Source organism: Moschus berezovskii, chromosome X, assembly GCF_049115385.1.
Source record: "Moschus berezovskii isolate FMDL1 chromosome X, NW_MosBer_1.0, whole genome shotgun sequence".
In the NCBI taxonomy this organism is placed as follows: Eukaryota; Metazoa; Chordata; class Mammalia; order Artiodactyla; family Moschidae; genus Moschus; species Moschus berezovskii.
Window position 1 is genome coordinate 74,161,462 of NC_142488.1, and position 16,963 is coordinate 74,178,424.

A 16,963-nucleotide genomic window follows, 5' to 3' on the forward strand; every position below is an offset into this window, starting at 1 on the left:
CATCTATTTCTGCTTCATCAGCTACATGGAAGCCTTTGAATGTAGAGATCACAACAAACTGTGGAAAATTCTTAAAGAGATAGGAACATCGGACCATCTTACCTATCTCCTGAGAAACCTGTATGCGGGACATGAAGCAACAGTTAGAACTAGACATGAAACAACGGACTGGTTCCAAATTGGGAAAGGAGTACGACAAGGCTGTATATTGTCACCCTACTTATTTAACTTATATGCAGACTATATCATTGGAAAAGACCCTGATGCTGGGAAAGATTGAAGGCAGGAGGAGAAGGGGATGACAGAAGATGAAATGGTAGGATGGCATCACCAACTTGATGGACATGAGTTTGAGCAAGCTCCGGGAGTTGGTGATGGACAAGAAAGCCTGGTGTGCTGCAGTCCATGGGGTCATAAAGAGTTGGACATAACTGAGTGACTGAACTGACTGACTGACTGACAGACACCATTCAAAATGCAGGGCTGGATGAACCATAAGCTGGAATTTAGATTGCCCAGAGAAATATCAACAACCTTAAATATGCTGGTGATACCACTCTAATGGCAGAAAGTGAAGAGGAACTAGAGAGCCTCTTGATGAGGGTGAAGGAGGAGAAAGAAAATGCCAGCTTAAAACTCAACATTCAAAAAACTAAGATCATAGCATCCGGTCCCATCACTTCTTGCAAATAGAAAATGAAAAAGTGGAAGTATTTACATGTTTTATTTTCTTGGGCTCCAAAATCACTGTAGATGGTGACTGCAGCCATGAAATTAAAAAAGCCTTATTCCTTGTAAGGAAAGCTATGATAAACCGAGACAATGTATTCGAAAGCAGAAATATCACCTTGCCAACAAAGGTCCATATAGTGAAAGTTGTGGTTTTTCCAGTAGTCTTGTACGGATATGAGAGTTGGACCATAAAGAAGGTTGAGCTCTGAAGAACTGATGCCTTTGAACTGTGGTGCTAAAGAAGATTCTTGAGTCTCTTGGACTGCAAGATTATGAAACCAGTCAATCTAAAGGAAATCAACCCAGAATATACATTGGAAGGGCTGAAGCTGAAGCTGAAACTACAATATTTTGGCCACCTGATGAGAAGAACTGACTCATATGAAAAGACCCTGATGCTGGGAAAGATTGAAGGTGGGAGGAGAAGGGGACGACAGAGGATGGATGGCATCACCAACTCAATGGACATGAGTTTGAGCAAACTCTGGGACATAGTTAAGAGCAGTTGAGCCTGGCATGCTGCATGCAGTCCATGAGGTTGCAAGTCATTCATGACCTAACAGCTGAACAACAACATAAAGGAAACCTTAAAAAATTAAAACATACTCTAAATTCCAGGATTATTTCAGGGCAACACCTGGAAAGTCAGAACAAAATCTACTTTGTCCTCTAATATATTTTTGATACTTTCCCCTCTGATAACAAAACATTAGAATGAAAAAAATACAGTAATGTAACTATGAAATGATCTGCTGAAACTAAAAATATTAACTTGTTTTAACTAAAAAATTTTTTATATCTAATTAAGGTTAATTAAGGGAGATAGCTGATAAAGAGCTGATATTTAAACTCAGGGCATTCATTAGCTTTTCTAACTTGGACAAGTTATTTTGAACTCTTTGCACTTCAGTGTTTTTATTTGTAGAACAAATAATACTCAGTGCATGTTTTCATTTGTACAATTTGCACAATGGATGCAATAAAGCCTTTTCTATTTATTTTTTGGAGTTCTAGTAAGTAATGTATATAACATTTTTGAAAAATAAAATATAGCATCTATTAATATGAGGCATTATTTTTAATACATTGGTAACATATGTAACTAAGTTATTTGTTCAATATTTGTTATGTAGTGGTAATGAAAGAGACAGAAAAGACAGAATACACGTTCTACCCTCACCAAAGTTACAATCAGTAAGGGGTAAAAGCTATTATTGTAAATAACAATAAAGTATAGTATCATAAGAACTACAAGGAACTTACTCTGGGAGTTTCCAAGGCTAAGGGGTAACTTCAGCCTGGGACAACTTAAGATTTCATCTCAAGGTTATACTTCAGGAAAACTTCTTGAAAAATTAGTATATTTTCAATATATCTAGATTGGTGAGAATAGAGAATAGGGACATTTCAAATGCAAGAGTATCATGCACAAAACGTAGTTGTGGAAAATGAGGGGCTATATTTAAAAACAACAGTTTATATTTTGGCTGAAACATAGAACACTAGAAGAGGAGTTCCTGGAAGTAAGGTCCCTGGGAGCCAAATAACTGAAGGGCTTTGAAAGTCAGACTAAAAAATTCACAGACACTGAGTGTCATTGAAGTTTTATTGAGCAGTAGAGTGATATGAGGTGTTTATAGAGAATTTAAGTAACTAACACATTCTTAGGTACAATAGAGTTTGTGAAGATTTTAAAATAATTTTATTCAGAGATGTATACATCCAAGCTAAAGTCTATGCTGAGGAGAAATGGGTAAATACTATGCTTGAAGATAAAAATATTTCCTTGGAGAATTCTAAATATATTTTCATATGTGGATGAGTACTGAACAGTAGTAGTAGTTTCTATGAAACAATCTCAGGGCACATAACTGATATGCTAAACCAATTACAAGGTCATTGAGTAAGATTCAGTAAATAAAAACATTTCCCTTAAATATACAGGAGAGGTAGAAAGAATATTTCTATAAGCAGTGTAATTAACAGCTCTAAGTTAATTTGGTTAAAGGAAGAATCACAACAATATTCCAGGGAAATTGCATGACAAATCAGAAAGACAAACCCTTCAACAACATTTGGCATATTAAATAATGATAAATATTTGTCCAAAGGGAAAAAAGTTTTAACCAAATATAAACAAGTCAAATCCAGATGCTTAATAAGATTCAAAAACCAAAATAGAAAACTGATTGACTTATTAAATAGCTTTCTTATATTTCTGTGTTGTTCATGTTTTTAAAGAGGCAATTTGTGTCCTACTTTCCAGTTTCAATTCAAAGAGAGGTCATAGAGGAGTGAAATCTACAAAACAGTGCTAGTCATGTATCTTATTAAAACCACTGCTGACAGCCACATTCAGGAATTTTTGCAAATCATAATCACAAAGAGAGAGGGGAGAGAGGAGAGGAAGGATTTGAAGTTTCATTCTATTCCCCAAAACACTTTGTTTGGGGGCTGACTTTGAGTTTTGACTTAAAAAAAGAACTTCAACCATCAACAAGTGTATAGTCCATGGTGGAGGGGAATAAGAACTACAGAAATAATATACTACTCAGTATTATGCTATCTTAAATACTTTAGTTAAATGATGAAAAGTGATACTGGATTTAAAAGGAGACCACACCTGGGATGGAGGTTGGGATGGAGTACTATATTGAGGACAGAGTAAGAAGATCCAGGGTTGAAGATGTTTTGGTGGAAGAAGATTTTCCAGATGCATATTGAGGGATAGGTAGGAATCCAGCAGAAATGTGAGGGATGGGTAGATGTTGCCAGAGCAGGCAATACAATGAACAAAGGAAGGGATGAGAGGGAAGCAAAATGTTCAAGAAACAGACAGCAGTGCAGTGCGTCTGGAACACAAGATGTAAGGAGGTGGGTAGTGACAGATAAGACTATAAAAATAGAGTGAGGCTGTCCTAAGGAGCCTCCTTAATAGCATCAAAGTCAAGAAGTTTAACCTAACTTGGGAACTCGATTATCAAAGTTTTTTAAAAGATTCTAAGTTGCAAATTAAATGCCATTATATTGTTGAGTTAATACATTCCACAAAAAGGTACAAACCAACATTATTTGTTCATGATACTTCTATCAAAGTATTTATGAGTCTTTAAATAACTAAAAATTAATCAACTTATTACCCAGTGCTGGAGTTTTATATGTTTTGATACAAAACAATCAATAAAATTTATGAGAGAAATGTAAAAAAGAATTCTGAACAGTAACAAAATATATCTGCCTTCTTGGTAAATAACATAATATTTTAAAAGCATTGACATATTTATTGACATTTATTTATGCCCTGGATTGTCTCCCAAAAGGTTTTGGGTGGTTCATAATGGAGTCCATACAGGAAAATGATCATGAAGCATATACAGGAATCAGGTATCAAAGACAGTATTACACAGATAAGAGTCAAATGTGTAGACCAGGAATATCCAGTATAGCATGGTGGTTATAAGCATAGACTGGAAACTAGAGTGCTTATATTTAAATCCCAAAAAAGACGGGATATATATGTATACATAGCTGATTCACTGTGCTGTACAGTAGAAAGTAACACAACACTGTAAAGCAATTGTATTTCAATAATTTTTTAAAAAAATATTCAAACCCCAGTTCTACCACATACTAGCCGTATGAACATGAGCAAGTCATGTAGCAACCCTGTGCCTTGGTTATCTCATCTGTAAAAATGGAAATGATACTTGAACTTTATTTGCTGTTGTTCAGTTGCTAAGTTGCAGAGTCACCACTGAGCTGCAGCACACCAGACTCCTCTGTCCTTCACTATCTCTCAGAGTTGGCCCAAACTCATGCCTATTGAGTCAATGATGCCATCCAACCATCTCATCCTCTGTCGCCCCCTTCTTTTGCCTTCAATCTTTCCCAGCGTCGGAGTTTTTTCCAATGAGTCAGCTCTTCGCATGAGGTGGCCAAAGTATTGTAACTTCAGCTTCAGGATCAGTCCTTCCAATGAATATTCAGGGTTGATTTCCTTTAGTAATGACTGCTTTGATCTTCTTGCAGTTCAAGGGACTCTCGAGTCCTCTCCACCACCGTCTGAAAGTATCAATTCTTCTGTGCTTAGCCTTCTTTATGGTCCAGATCTCAGATCCGTACATGACTACTGGACAAAACATAGCTTTGACTATACAGACCTTTGTCGGCAAAATGATGTCTCTGCTTTTTAATACACTAAGTTTCTCATAGCTTTTCTTCATGGAGCAAGTTCCTTTTAATTTCGTGGCTGCAGTCACCACCCACAGTGATTTTGGAGCCCAAGAAAATAAAGACTGTCACTGTTTCTATTTTTCCCCATCTATTTGCATGAAGTGATGGCACCAGATGCCATGATCTTAGTTTACTTTACTTCAGTTCAGTTCAGTCGCTCAGTCGTGTCCGACTCTCCGCGACCCCATGAATCACAGCACGCCAGGCCTCCCTGTCCATCACCAACTCCCGGAGTTCACGCAAACTCATGTCCACAGAGTCGGTGATGCCATCCAGCCATCTCATTCTCCGTCGTCCCCTTCTCCTCCCGCCCCCAACCTTTCCCAGCATCAGAGTCTTTTCCAGTGAGTCAACTCGTCGCATGAGGTGGCCAAAGTATTGCAGTTTCAGCTTTAGCATCAGTCCTTCCAATGAACATCCAGGATTGATCTCCTTTAGAATGGACTGGTTGGATCTCCTTGCAGTATAAGGGACTCTCAAGAGTCTTCTCCAACACCACAGTTCAAAAGCATCGATTCTTCGGCGATCAGCTTTCTTTACAGTCCAACTCTCACATCCATACATGACCACGGGAAAAACCATTGCCTTGACTAGACTTTAAAATTAATTCAATAGGAGAGACGCCCAGCTCCGGCGGCGCAGACGCAGACGCGAGAGACGCCCGGCTCCGGCGGCGCAGACGCAGACGCGAGAGATGCCCGGCTCCAGCGCAACCGACCACGTGCAGAATCGTGGCTGAGAGGAGCTACCCCGTGCCCAAGGTTAGGGTGGTGACCGAGAGGAGCGGTCCCACATTCAAGAGGTGGTGGCTGCGCGGGCACAGGAGGGCCGAGAGGAGCTGATCCATATTCAAAGCAGGAGGGGCGGCCTTGAGGAGATACCCCGCGTCCAAGGTAAGGTACAGCGGCTGCACCTTGCTGGAGCAGCTGGGAAGAGATACTCCACGACCAAGTGGAATATAAGAATCCAGTGTTCTGGGGAGGAAGGAACAAGATGGCGGAGGGATAAGATGGCGAGACCACGTTCTCCCCCACAAATTCATCAAAAGAACATTTGAACGTGGAGTAAAGTCCACAAAACAACTCCTGAATACTGGCAGAGGACATCAGGCTCCCAGAAATGCAGCCCATTGTCTTCTAAAGGAGAGAGAAGAAATCCAGCTCCACCCACCAGAACACTGACACATGCTTCCCTAACCAGGGAACCCGGACAAGTCACCCGTCCAACCCCACACACAGCGAAGAAACTACATAATAAAGAGAACTCCACAAACTGCAAGAAGAGGGAAAGGCCACCCCAAGCAAAGCAATATAAGCAAGATGAAGAGGCAGAGAAATACCCAGCAAGTAAAGGAACAAGATAATTGCCCACCAACACAAACAAAAGAAGAAGATATAGGGAATCTACCTGATAAAGAATTTCGAATTTTGATGGTGAAAATGATTCAAAATCTTGAAAGCAAAATGGAGTTACAGATAAATAACCTGGAGAAAAGGATTAAGAAGATGGAAGAAAGATTTAATAAGGACTTAGAACAAATAAAAAAGAGTCAATATACAATGAATAATGCAATAGATGAGATCAGAAACACTCTGGAGGGAACAAACAGTAGAATAACAGAGGCAGAAGACAGGATAAGCGAGCTAGAAGATAGAATTGTAGAAATAAATGAAACAGAGAGGAAAAAAGAAAAACGAATTAAAAGAAATGAGGACAATATTAGAGACCTCTGGGACAATATTAAACACTCCAACATTCGAATCATAGAAGTCCCAGAAGAAGAAGACAAAAAGAAAGACCATGAGAGAATACTTGAGGAGATAATAGTTGAAAACTTCCCTAAAATGGGGAAAGAAATAATCACCCAAGTCCAAGAAACCCAGAGAGTCCTCAACAGGATAAACCCAAGGCGAAATACTCCAAGACACATATTAATCAAATTAACAAAGATCAAACACAAAGAACAAATATTAAAAGCAGCAAGGGAAAAGCAGCAAATAACACATAAGGGGATTCCCATAAGGATAACAGCTGATCTTTCAACAGAAACTCTTCAGGCCAGAAGGGAGTGGCAAGACATACTTAAAGTGATGAAAGAAAATACCCTACAGCCCAGATTACTATACCCAGCAAGGATCTCATTCAAATATGAAGGAGAAATCAAAAGCTTTACAGACAAGCAAAAGCTGAGGGAATTCAGCATCACCAAACCAGCTCTCCAACAAATGCTAAAGGATCTTCTATAGACAGGTAACACAGAAAGAGTGTATAAACTTGAACCCAAAGCAATAAAGAAAATGGCTACGGGATCGTACTTATCAATAATTACCTTAAACATAAATGGGTTGAAATTTTCAAAAAGGCTAGGAAACAATTCTCGTAGCCATCAATAGTTCAGTGTTGAGTTCATGAATAGTTTTTAAAGTTTGGGACAAACTGTAGTATTTGCTATTTGAAGTACTATTTGTAATTGGCATATTACGATGTAACATTGGTCTTCATTTCCAACTTAAAACGCCTAAAAATGCCTAACAGGTTTTTAGATTTGTGAATTTTAGTTGAAATGTATTTTACGATGCTACTAAACCTGCAGAAATATTGAAATATTTCAGAGAACTTATTCACTGTACATTTAATTTATTTTATTTATAAAAGTTATGAACTGTAAAAAAATTAAAAAAATTAAAAATTCAACATTCAAAAATAAATAAATAAATAAATAAAATTAATTCAATAAACTAAGGGAGATAGGAAGTTCCAGAGAGGCTATGAAACCCAGATGAAGTGCTGAAGAAAGGAAGATGCATTTTGATTGGGGTGGGGGGGTATTTTTTCATCTTTTTCCCTCTTCTTAAATATTTACTGGACTTCCCTGGTGGTTCAGTGGTTAGGAATCTGCCTGCCAATGTAGAGGACACAGGTCAGTCCCTGGTCTGGGAAGATTCCACATGCCATGCTGTGGAGCAATGAGGCTGGTGCACAACAACTACTGAGCCCACACTCTAGATCCCACACACCACAACTAGAGAAAGCCTGCGCGCAGCAATGAAGACCCAGTGCAACCAAAAAATAAATAAATAAATAAGTTTTAAAATTTGTCTCTCAAAAAGTACGGTTCTGGGGAAATTACATAAAAGATAGATACAGTCAGCCCTCTGTATCCATGGCTTCTGCATCTGCAAATTCAACCAATGGAGGACTGAAAATATTAGAAAATTAAAAATCTGGAAAGCTTCAAAATGTAAAACTTGAATTTGATGTGTTCTGACAACTATTTATATAGCATTTATATTGTATATACAAATCTAAAGGTGATTTGAAATACATGGAATGCTATGCATGGGTTATATGTAAATACCAGGCCATTTTATATAAGATATTTGAGCATCTGTGGATTTTGGTATCTGGAGCGGGGATCCAGGTACCAATCCCCCTTGGATAACAAAGGATGACTGTATATACATATATAAATAAAAATATTTCACCTTTTAAAGAAGGTTCATGAATTTAATTCTCCTTCTATTGAAATAGTCTTTCTAAACATATACTTTGAGAGTTCTTGGCTTCATATTCTGTTTCATTCCTATGTGTCTATTAAAGTTGATCAGGTACATTGGCAGGAGTTTGATGGCACATCTGCACCACCATGAATTTCTTTGAATGTGACAATCTTAGATATATCTCTATATTTAAATGAGTAGCTTGAATATATATATCTGCAGTGTCCAGTAGAACTCTCTGCAGTGGTGGAAATACCTTATATCTGTGCTGTACAGATGGTAGTCATTAGCTACCTGCGGCTGTTGAGCACTTAAAACATGGTCATTGTGGCTGAGGAACTGAACAATTAGTTTTAATTTTAATTAATTTAAATGTAAATAACCACATATCCCAGGTGGCTCAGATGACAGTCTGCCTATAATGCAGGAGACACTGGTTCGATCCCTGGGTAGGGAATTCCCTTGGAGAAGGAAATGGCAACCCACTCCAGTCTTCTTGCCTGAAGAATTTCATGGACACAGGAGCCTGGTTGGCTAGTTCATGGGGTCACAAAGAGTGGGACACAACTGAGCAACTAACACTTTCTTCTTTCTCTTTACCCTATTGGAAGTATAGCTCTAGAAGAAGCATTAGGTAAGAGGCAGACTGCAAGCAAGCTTTAATATTCAGCATCACTACATTTTAAAAAGGAAGAAGAAAACAACATGCACCAAAAAACCCCCATTTCAAATATTAAGATTCAAGTTCAAAGACACTAAGATTGGGAACGTCCAAATTACTCTTTCTAAAGGATACTTATGCCAGTAAACATTATAAATCTATTCCTGCTGTTTGTCTTTTGATCATACACCATGAGTTTTAGAAAACTAATTTAATGCTTTTCCTCATTAGTTTTTCTTAGCTGGTGGAGCCCTAATAAGCCTTTCAAGCATATGTATTTACCTAATCTTTCCAGTGTCAAAGGAACTCTTACTTTATAGTCTATTCATATAAAGAAAATGAAATTTTAGTCAGTCATGTCCAACTCTTTGCATTCCCATGGACTGTAGCCCATCAGGCTCCTCCATCCATGGGATTCTCCAGGCAAGAATACTGAAGTGGGTTGCCATTCTCTTCTCCAGGGGATCGTCCTGACCCAAGGATCAAACCCAGGTTTCCTGCATTGCAGGCAGACTGTTTACCATCGAGCCACCAGCTGCTACTGCTGCTGCTGCTAAGTCACTTCAGTCGTGTCCGATTCTGTGTGATCCCATAGACGGAAGCCCACCAGGCTCCCCCGTCCCTGGGATTCTCCAGGCAAGAACACTGGAGTGGTTGCCATTTCCTTCTCCAATGTGTGAAAGTGAAAAATGAAAGTGAAGTCGCTCAGTCGCATCCGACCCTTAGCGACCCCATGGACTTCAGCCCACCAGGCTCCTCCATCCATGGGATTTTCTAGGCAAGAGTACTGGAGTGGCTTGCCATTGCCTTCTCCGAGCCACCAGGGAAGCTCATATTCATGAGACTATTCATGTATTATTTAATTTATTATTGTATTTTATCTGTACAGCTAGTGGTTTTTGTTGGCTATATTTTTATAAATCAATAATATGAATGGAAAGAATTATAAAGTGCTAACTCTGTGCTGGACTGGAGAAGGAAATGGCAACCCACTCCAGTGTTCTTGCCTGGAGAGTCCCAGGGATGGGGGAGCCTGGTGGGCTGCCGTCTATGGGTTGCACAGAGTCGGACACGACTGAAGCGACTTAGCAGCAGCCGCAGCAACTCTGTGCTGGACACCTTCACATGTTATCTCATTTGATACCCTTTACAACTCTGCTTGCTTCCCTGGTGGCTCAGATGGTAAAGCCCCTGTCTGCAATGCAGGAGACCTGGGATCGATCCCTGAGTTGGGAAGATCCCTGGGTTGGGAAGCTACTTATTTGTAGCACTCCCTGAGACATTACACATAGATTCACTGGTACAGGCATTTTTCTCCACACAATGTTCTCTGTGACTGATCTTTAGGCTCCACAAAATATAAACATCTTTAGTCAATACCTATTGGCTTTCATTTTCCTATTGATAGGTCTTATCAAATAGTTCAAGACTTTGGTGCAATGCATAAAGGAGAGACAGCAAGACTGTTGGGATGAGAATTAAATAATAAAAAAGATTACATACATAGTACAGGACTTTGTTAGCTAAATATTTGGAAACTTGTTGAACACAACTCTTTCATGTTGCCTAATTAGAATTTTAAAACTTTACTTAAAATTAATAAGTAATACACTGTTCTATGAAAGAAAACCATGGGAGCCTTATAGGTGCTTCTGTCAGTTTTAATGACTATGAGAATCACTGACTGTAATAATGGTGACTGAACAGTTTCAAAAGAGGTAGTATCTTTAAAAACCACCTGACATTCATGCCGACAGAATGTTCCAAGGCAAACTGCCATTTGAATAAATGTTCTGAATAGTATGGGAGATGCTTTACCTCGAACCTTTTAAAGCCAGCAATATGGTTAAACACTTGCATTAGGTTATTGTTGAGATGCTGTTCTGAACTTTGTACAGAAAGAAACAGGTTAAGTTGTAATGATCTCTCTTTAGATGAAACAAACACTTGCTAAATTTAGGATAAAATGTGTGATTCTGTTCCCATGTAAAGAAAGCTATAGAATATAAGAGTAATGGAATTCCTTCCCCTCACCGCTTCCCTCCAAGGAAACTCTCTCACTCAAGAAACCCATTCTTGGATTCTTTCTCTTTTATTGAAGGAAAAACTAGGAGAGAAAATAAAGTATCCAGTCACTTTGAAGTGCATGTTTTGTTTTTAAGAATTAGAAATGTATCTGTTCTATTGGAAGTCAAAAAGGGATGGCTATTAAGATGGCTTCAGTTGTGAAGAAAATGTTAGCTCAAATATACTTGTTTAGAAAGGTTTTCACTTTTAAATAGGGTTTAAGAGCATGGCAAATCTTGCAGTTATTTTACCAAGAATTGTCAAGAAAAAAAATTTGAATCACAACAGTTAAAAGAAAGGTTCACCTCCTTCCCCACTTCCCCCACCACCTTCACACACACACACACAATTATAGCTTGCTAGTGCCATTGACTGAAAACAGGCCCAGCAATTTATCAGACCTCCCCTAAACAAAAGACAATTGGCAAGAGCATTTTCACCTAGCAATTAGTTGCACTCAATTTCTATAGTTTCATTTTTTTAATTTATTTTAATTGGGGGTTAATTACTTTATAGCTTCATTTAATTATAAGCACAAAAGGGATGATCGAAGCTGAAAACTCAGGGCTTTTTATCCTATGACCTCAATCCTTTTTCAGGCAACCTACTTCCCTGAACAATCATTCACTTTAGTGACCACACCTTTGAGTAACTATTTACCAAAACAACACACCCATCCCCACAGAACAGGGAAATTTTCTGATAGTATATAGAAATCCTGGCATAGTAAAGGAGCTATCCACAATCTTTGTAACCAAAGAAAAAGAAGAAAAAAATCATGTAAACAAAGAAAAGCCCAAGCTGAATAATTTTGAGAGCAGAGATCATTCATAAACTCATATTCTTCCCCGGGTTGCTTTCTGGAGTTAAATTTTGTTGCAAGCTTAAAATTTAAAAGAATGGTCATCCATATAACACAATGTCTAAGAGGTCCCTTGCATCAAAACATTCTATTCAGTAAAATATTGATGGCTAAAGCACAAAATCATGAAATATAGACATACAGAACACCTACGGACTAGATTATGTATGCATGCATGCAAATTTGCTTCTGTCTTGTTTGGCTCTTTGTGACCCTATGGACTGTAGCCAGCCAGGCTTCTTTGTCCATGAGATTCTCCAGGCAAGAGTACTGGAGTGGGTTGCCATGCCCTCCTCCAGTGTATCTTCCCAACTCAGGGATCAAACCCACATCTGTTATGTCTCCTGCATTGGCAGCAGGTTTTTTAACACTAGCACCACCTACGAAGCCCCCAGATCATGTTTTTCTGTCCTCAATATGGACTCTCCCTAGATAAGTAATTGGGTATTTATCTAGATAATCATGGTGCTTCCTATATAACAGGCACTTAATAAATATGTGCTCAATGAATGACGGGTATTAAAAATATTTTATTTTGATCAATTTCTCTGTCATAACAGACCTGCTCTGTATGCATGGAAAATATCTTGAACATCATAAAAAGCTAAAATTAATGGAAGAGAAATATTTATGTCCAACGTGTATTAAAATCAATGCTGTTCATTTGAGGCAGTATTTCATTCTGAATTGATGATGGGTGTTTAACGTTCAAGCCTTTAAAAAGGTTGAGCCAAAAGGTTTTTGTTCTCTTTAGTTTCATGTAGTTTCCAGAACTCCATTTATTTATAAGACTACATTCAGTTGTAAACTTCACCTATGACCTTGATTATACCTGCTTCTGAGTTTTCGAGTTCATATGAATAAACTTAGTAATTTTATCATCAATTTAGATAATTTCACCCACAACTGGTTTCTATATTCAATTTTCTCTGAGAAACATTCTGTCAGGCAAAACAATAACTGAGAGAATCATAAAATGTATCTGATCAATTGTAGACAAGAAACAAAGCAACGTTATATTTGGAGAAATTTAAAATGTATATATCTATAAACACTATTTTAGTTCATAAGAAAGCAATAAAGGAAAAACGTGTGCCAAAAAACCAGAAATAGAAACTACTGAAGTGCTGCACAAAGCATTTGTTTAAATCTAAAATGTCTACTACACAAACTAAAAAAGAAAAGCAGCGCAATATCATTTCACTTTCTCAAAGGGATCATATTTTACTTCTGGCAATGATATATATATTTAATCTTATGAATTATTTTAATATCATCCAAACATAAAAATGCTAAAAAAGTAAAAGTTTAATTGAATTCATGATAACCAACCCATTTTCCTAGCTGCCATGGTCACAAACTCAAGCATCAGAATAACTGCTATATACCAACGCAAAATGTCTTTGAAACATAGCATATTAAGGAGAGAATTTAAAAAATAAAACAAAATGAAAAAGGTATTAAGTAATGTGTACTTCTTGCTTGTGCTGCTGCTGCTGCTGCTGCTGCTAAGTCACTTCAGTCGTGTCCGACTCTGTGCGACCCCATAGATGGAAGCCCACCAGGCTCCCCCATCCCTGGGATTCTCCAGACAAGAACACTGGAGTGGGTTGCCATTTCCTTCTCCTCTTGCTTGTGCTAGGCATGGTTTATAATAAAGCTGCTACCACATCTTACCCATTTCATTAACATGGAGGCAATTTCAGGTCAATTTTAGGTCTTACCATATACAATGTCATCCTGCCACTAAACAGGGAGAAAGTAAATAAAATAATAGTTTCTTAGTCACATTCTTTGTGACAGCTATCTTAAAGCTTTCTTGCCAAATTATCTTTTAGTAGATTTATGAATGCCCTTTGATATGTAACTCGGTTTGAAATTTTACCTCCCTCTTCCTCACCCAGCCCTTTTCTTTCTTGTCAATTATAAATAACTTCAGATTTCACCCTCTATTCAAATCTTTTTTCCCAGTTTCTGTGGTGATATTTTCTGTCCTTAAGGCTCTTTGTAAATTCCTTTGGGGAACTACATTTCAGGATGGAGCTAGTCCTATGAGGATCACTTAGCAAATATCTGGTACAAAGAAGGTGATTCTTGTAAAAAGCTCAACCAGCATGGTCCAGGTTTATTTAAAAGGAAAGTTGAACTATGGAGTATACAATAAAGTGTGACCCTAAAAGCTGTTCTGTGGTCAATGTTTATAACTTGCCGAATTTCAGCTTTAAATTTTTTTCCTATTTATTTTTCTTTTACTAGGAAGTTGATAAGAAGTTAATAATTATGTCAGGGTAATTTTAGCATACCCATGATAATGGTAACTTGCTGTTTCCAACCTTTTCAGGAACATAGGTGACAGCTACTAAGTTGTTCATTAACATCCTAATGCTTAATATTGGAAGGCACATTTGCATTATTATTATCACAGACTAGTAGTTTTGACTTTTTATTTTTCTTCCCTTTGATTTTTTCTCAAATAGGTAATTATTGCCAGTAAATGCTTGGGCTATTCTTCTTAATTTTCCCCTCAAGTTAAACTAGGAGTGAAGTAAAACAGTAAAATTGTGGCCTTTAGAGTTGTTCATTTACCTATATCTTTAAAAAATTCTTTTTAAAACAGCTTTATTTTATCCCTTATAAATGTTGCTTCATATCCAACTTAAAATTGTTGTTTTGGGGAAAATAATCCATATTATTCCAGATCAGCATAACAATGCAATATAGGATATCATTCCAATGGTTACTTTTTGAGCTGTACTTTTTGATACAGTACTACTTATATCTTGAAGCATAATTTCAGTTTGGACAGAAGTTTCCAGAAAGCTTAAAGACATGCAAATTTAATGTAAAGACAAAGATGAAAACAGACATAGAGCTGTTATTTATATATTGTCTTGCAATATTCTTTCACATTCATTGGCAAGATTATTAGCACAGATACTAAACCAACCCCTTTAAAAACAAATTTTATTTTAAAGGGTGTCTTAGACTTCCACTATTTTTAGCTTTCATATAACAACTGCTTATATCTTGCCTTCCTCAATTCTATATTCACTTTCAATATTCCTTCTACTAAGACATAAATTATCCACCTTGACTATACAAGAACCAGTGTGTCATTTTCAGAAGATTAAACACATATAACAATTCAAATAGACATTTGTGTCTGTCACTTATCCTGGAGCAGTATACTATTTGATAAACACAAATAACTGCTTGTCACTCCATACATACCATTTTCCCTTCACCACCATATTTGATTTTTTTAAAAAGCTGTTTACTTTTCATATGAAGTGAACCAGTGAGAACTTATTTTATAAAAAGTTGAGGATTGCTTTATGGTAGGAGTAAAAGAATACTTCAGATTAGATATTCCAATCTAATTCCACAAAAATGAATCATCCTATATTCAGTTAGATTGTGAAAATCATTGGAACTGATAAACAAATATTTACAAGCATTAGTAAACTGATAAACAGATGGCTACAGCACTAGAAAAGGACAGCCAGGAGATGGAATTTGGGTGATCTTATATTGCATATAAAAGTGCGATCCAAGAGATAATATTCTGTAGAACAGAGCCAGAGAAGCAGGAAAAAAATAAACGAGTTCAAGATTTCCCCCTCTTTGACATAGCTGCCTTTGTGATACCTGGGAATGGTCGCTCCAAACCAAGCTTTGGTAGGAGGAGGCAGTTTTGAGAGGGGAGAGCACTTCTCCTGAGCCGACAGGGTCCAAAGCCTGAACCACCTTGTTCATGGGCCCACTGTAAGTCCTCGCTCGCTGGTACACTACATTTTTTTCTGGAGGCTGCTGGGCTTGGCTTGACTGACGGTAGCAGTGGTAATGCTGGGGCTGGCATGGCAGCACCTCTGGGGACTGCTGAGTCCCACAGCTGCTGCTGCTCACCTCACTCCAATAGCTTGAGCTCATCATCTTCTCAATGGTCTGCAAGGTAATCCCCAGATTGCTCTCCCTAAGGAACAAACAGAGAGAGATCATGAAAGAAAGGGGCAGGAAAGCAGACAGGCAGGCACATGTTGAAACCTTTTATTAACCACCGTGGCCTATTCTGGTGCCAACAAGAGACTAGAGTTACCTGAGCAGCAGCAGAAGCAGGTCCGGCAGCTGCAGAGAAGGCAGCAAAATAGTCGAGTGCAAATGCAAAGTGGAGCCACCCCAGTGAGATTGCTCCAGGAAATAGTACTGCCACGCCCCTGAGGGGCGGAATCACCAGGCAGGTTTACCTGCCAGGAGAGGCCCTGCTCTGCTATGGAGATAGCTACAAGGCCTCTCAGTAGGCTAAGGAAGTCGAGGAAGAGCAGGAATGTGGAATTTCAGGGCTAAAGTCAGAGCATCCAAATTCCACTGTCTTGGAAATTCACTTGAACTGTAAATAGGTAAAGACATGCCCATGCCAAAATTTACTACAGAAAAAAAGTCACAAAAGTCACCTGAAGGTGACTTCCCATGGTTCTTAACCTTAGGAAAAGTAATTACAAGCATGAATATTACCATTCCAGAGTCTCAGACCAAAATAAGGGATATTAGCATAGGGATCACACTAGTTTTCCCAGATAAATTTGCATTCTTTTAAAACCCAGCTGGTGATTTCAGTTAAGGCGGATTGCTGTGGGGTTTCCTTCTAGCAACTCTCTCTAATTTTGGACCTGTTTAATTTGCTCCAGGCCTCATGTGGCTTTCTAATTTAAATTGAGGAATATTTGTCTAAATGATGAGATCAGTCAAGAAAAATCTAACCAGTCCATAAATGCTTTGCATTTTAGCATTTATATATTGCTTTTCATTTTTACAAAGAACTGTATCCTGACTTTATGCTTTTTAAATATCTAGTTCTTAAGGGAGCTGCAAGTCTTTAGAGGTACCTTAATTGATATAATTGACTTCCCT

General features: G+C 38.0%; 1 protein-coding gene across 4 annotated transcripts in view; it reads right to left on the reverse strand.

Moving 5' to 3' along the window:
• POF1B (POF1B actin binding protein) overlaps positions 1-16,229 on the reverse strand; it is a 105,256-nt gene extending 89,027 nt beyond the window's left edge. The window contains exons 1-2 of one of the 4 annotated variants that reach the window (XM_055393432.2): positions 16,152-16,229; positions 15,704-16,028 (exon numbers count right to left, since the gene is read on the reverse strand). In XM_055393432.2, the coding sequence (XP_055249407.1) occupies positions 15,704-15,988 (285 nt within the window). In that variant the 5' untranslated portion in view covers positions 15,989-16,028; positions 16,152-16,229. Of the gene's footprint in view, positions 1-15,703; positions 16,089-16,151 lie in introns of those variants that run through there. The other 3 variants (XM_088833764.1, XM_055393431.2, XM_055393433.2) reach the window with 3 other exon arrangements.
• Between the last annotated feature and the right edge of the window lie 734 nt (positions 16,230-16,963).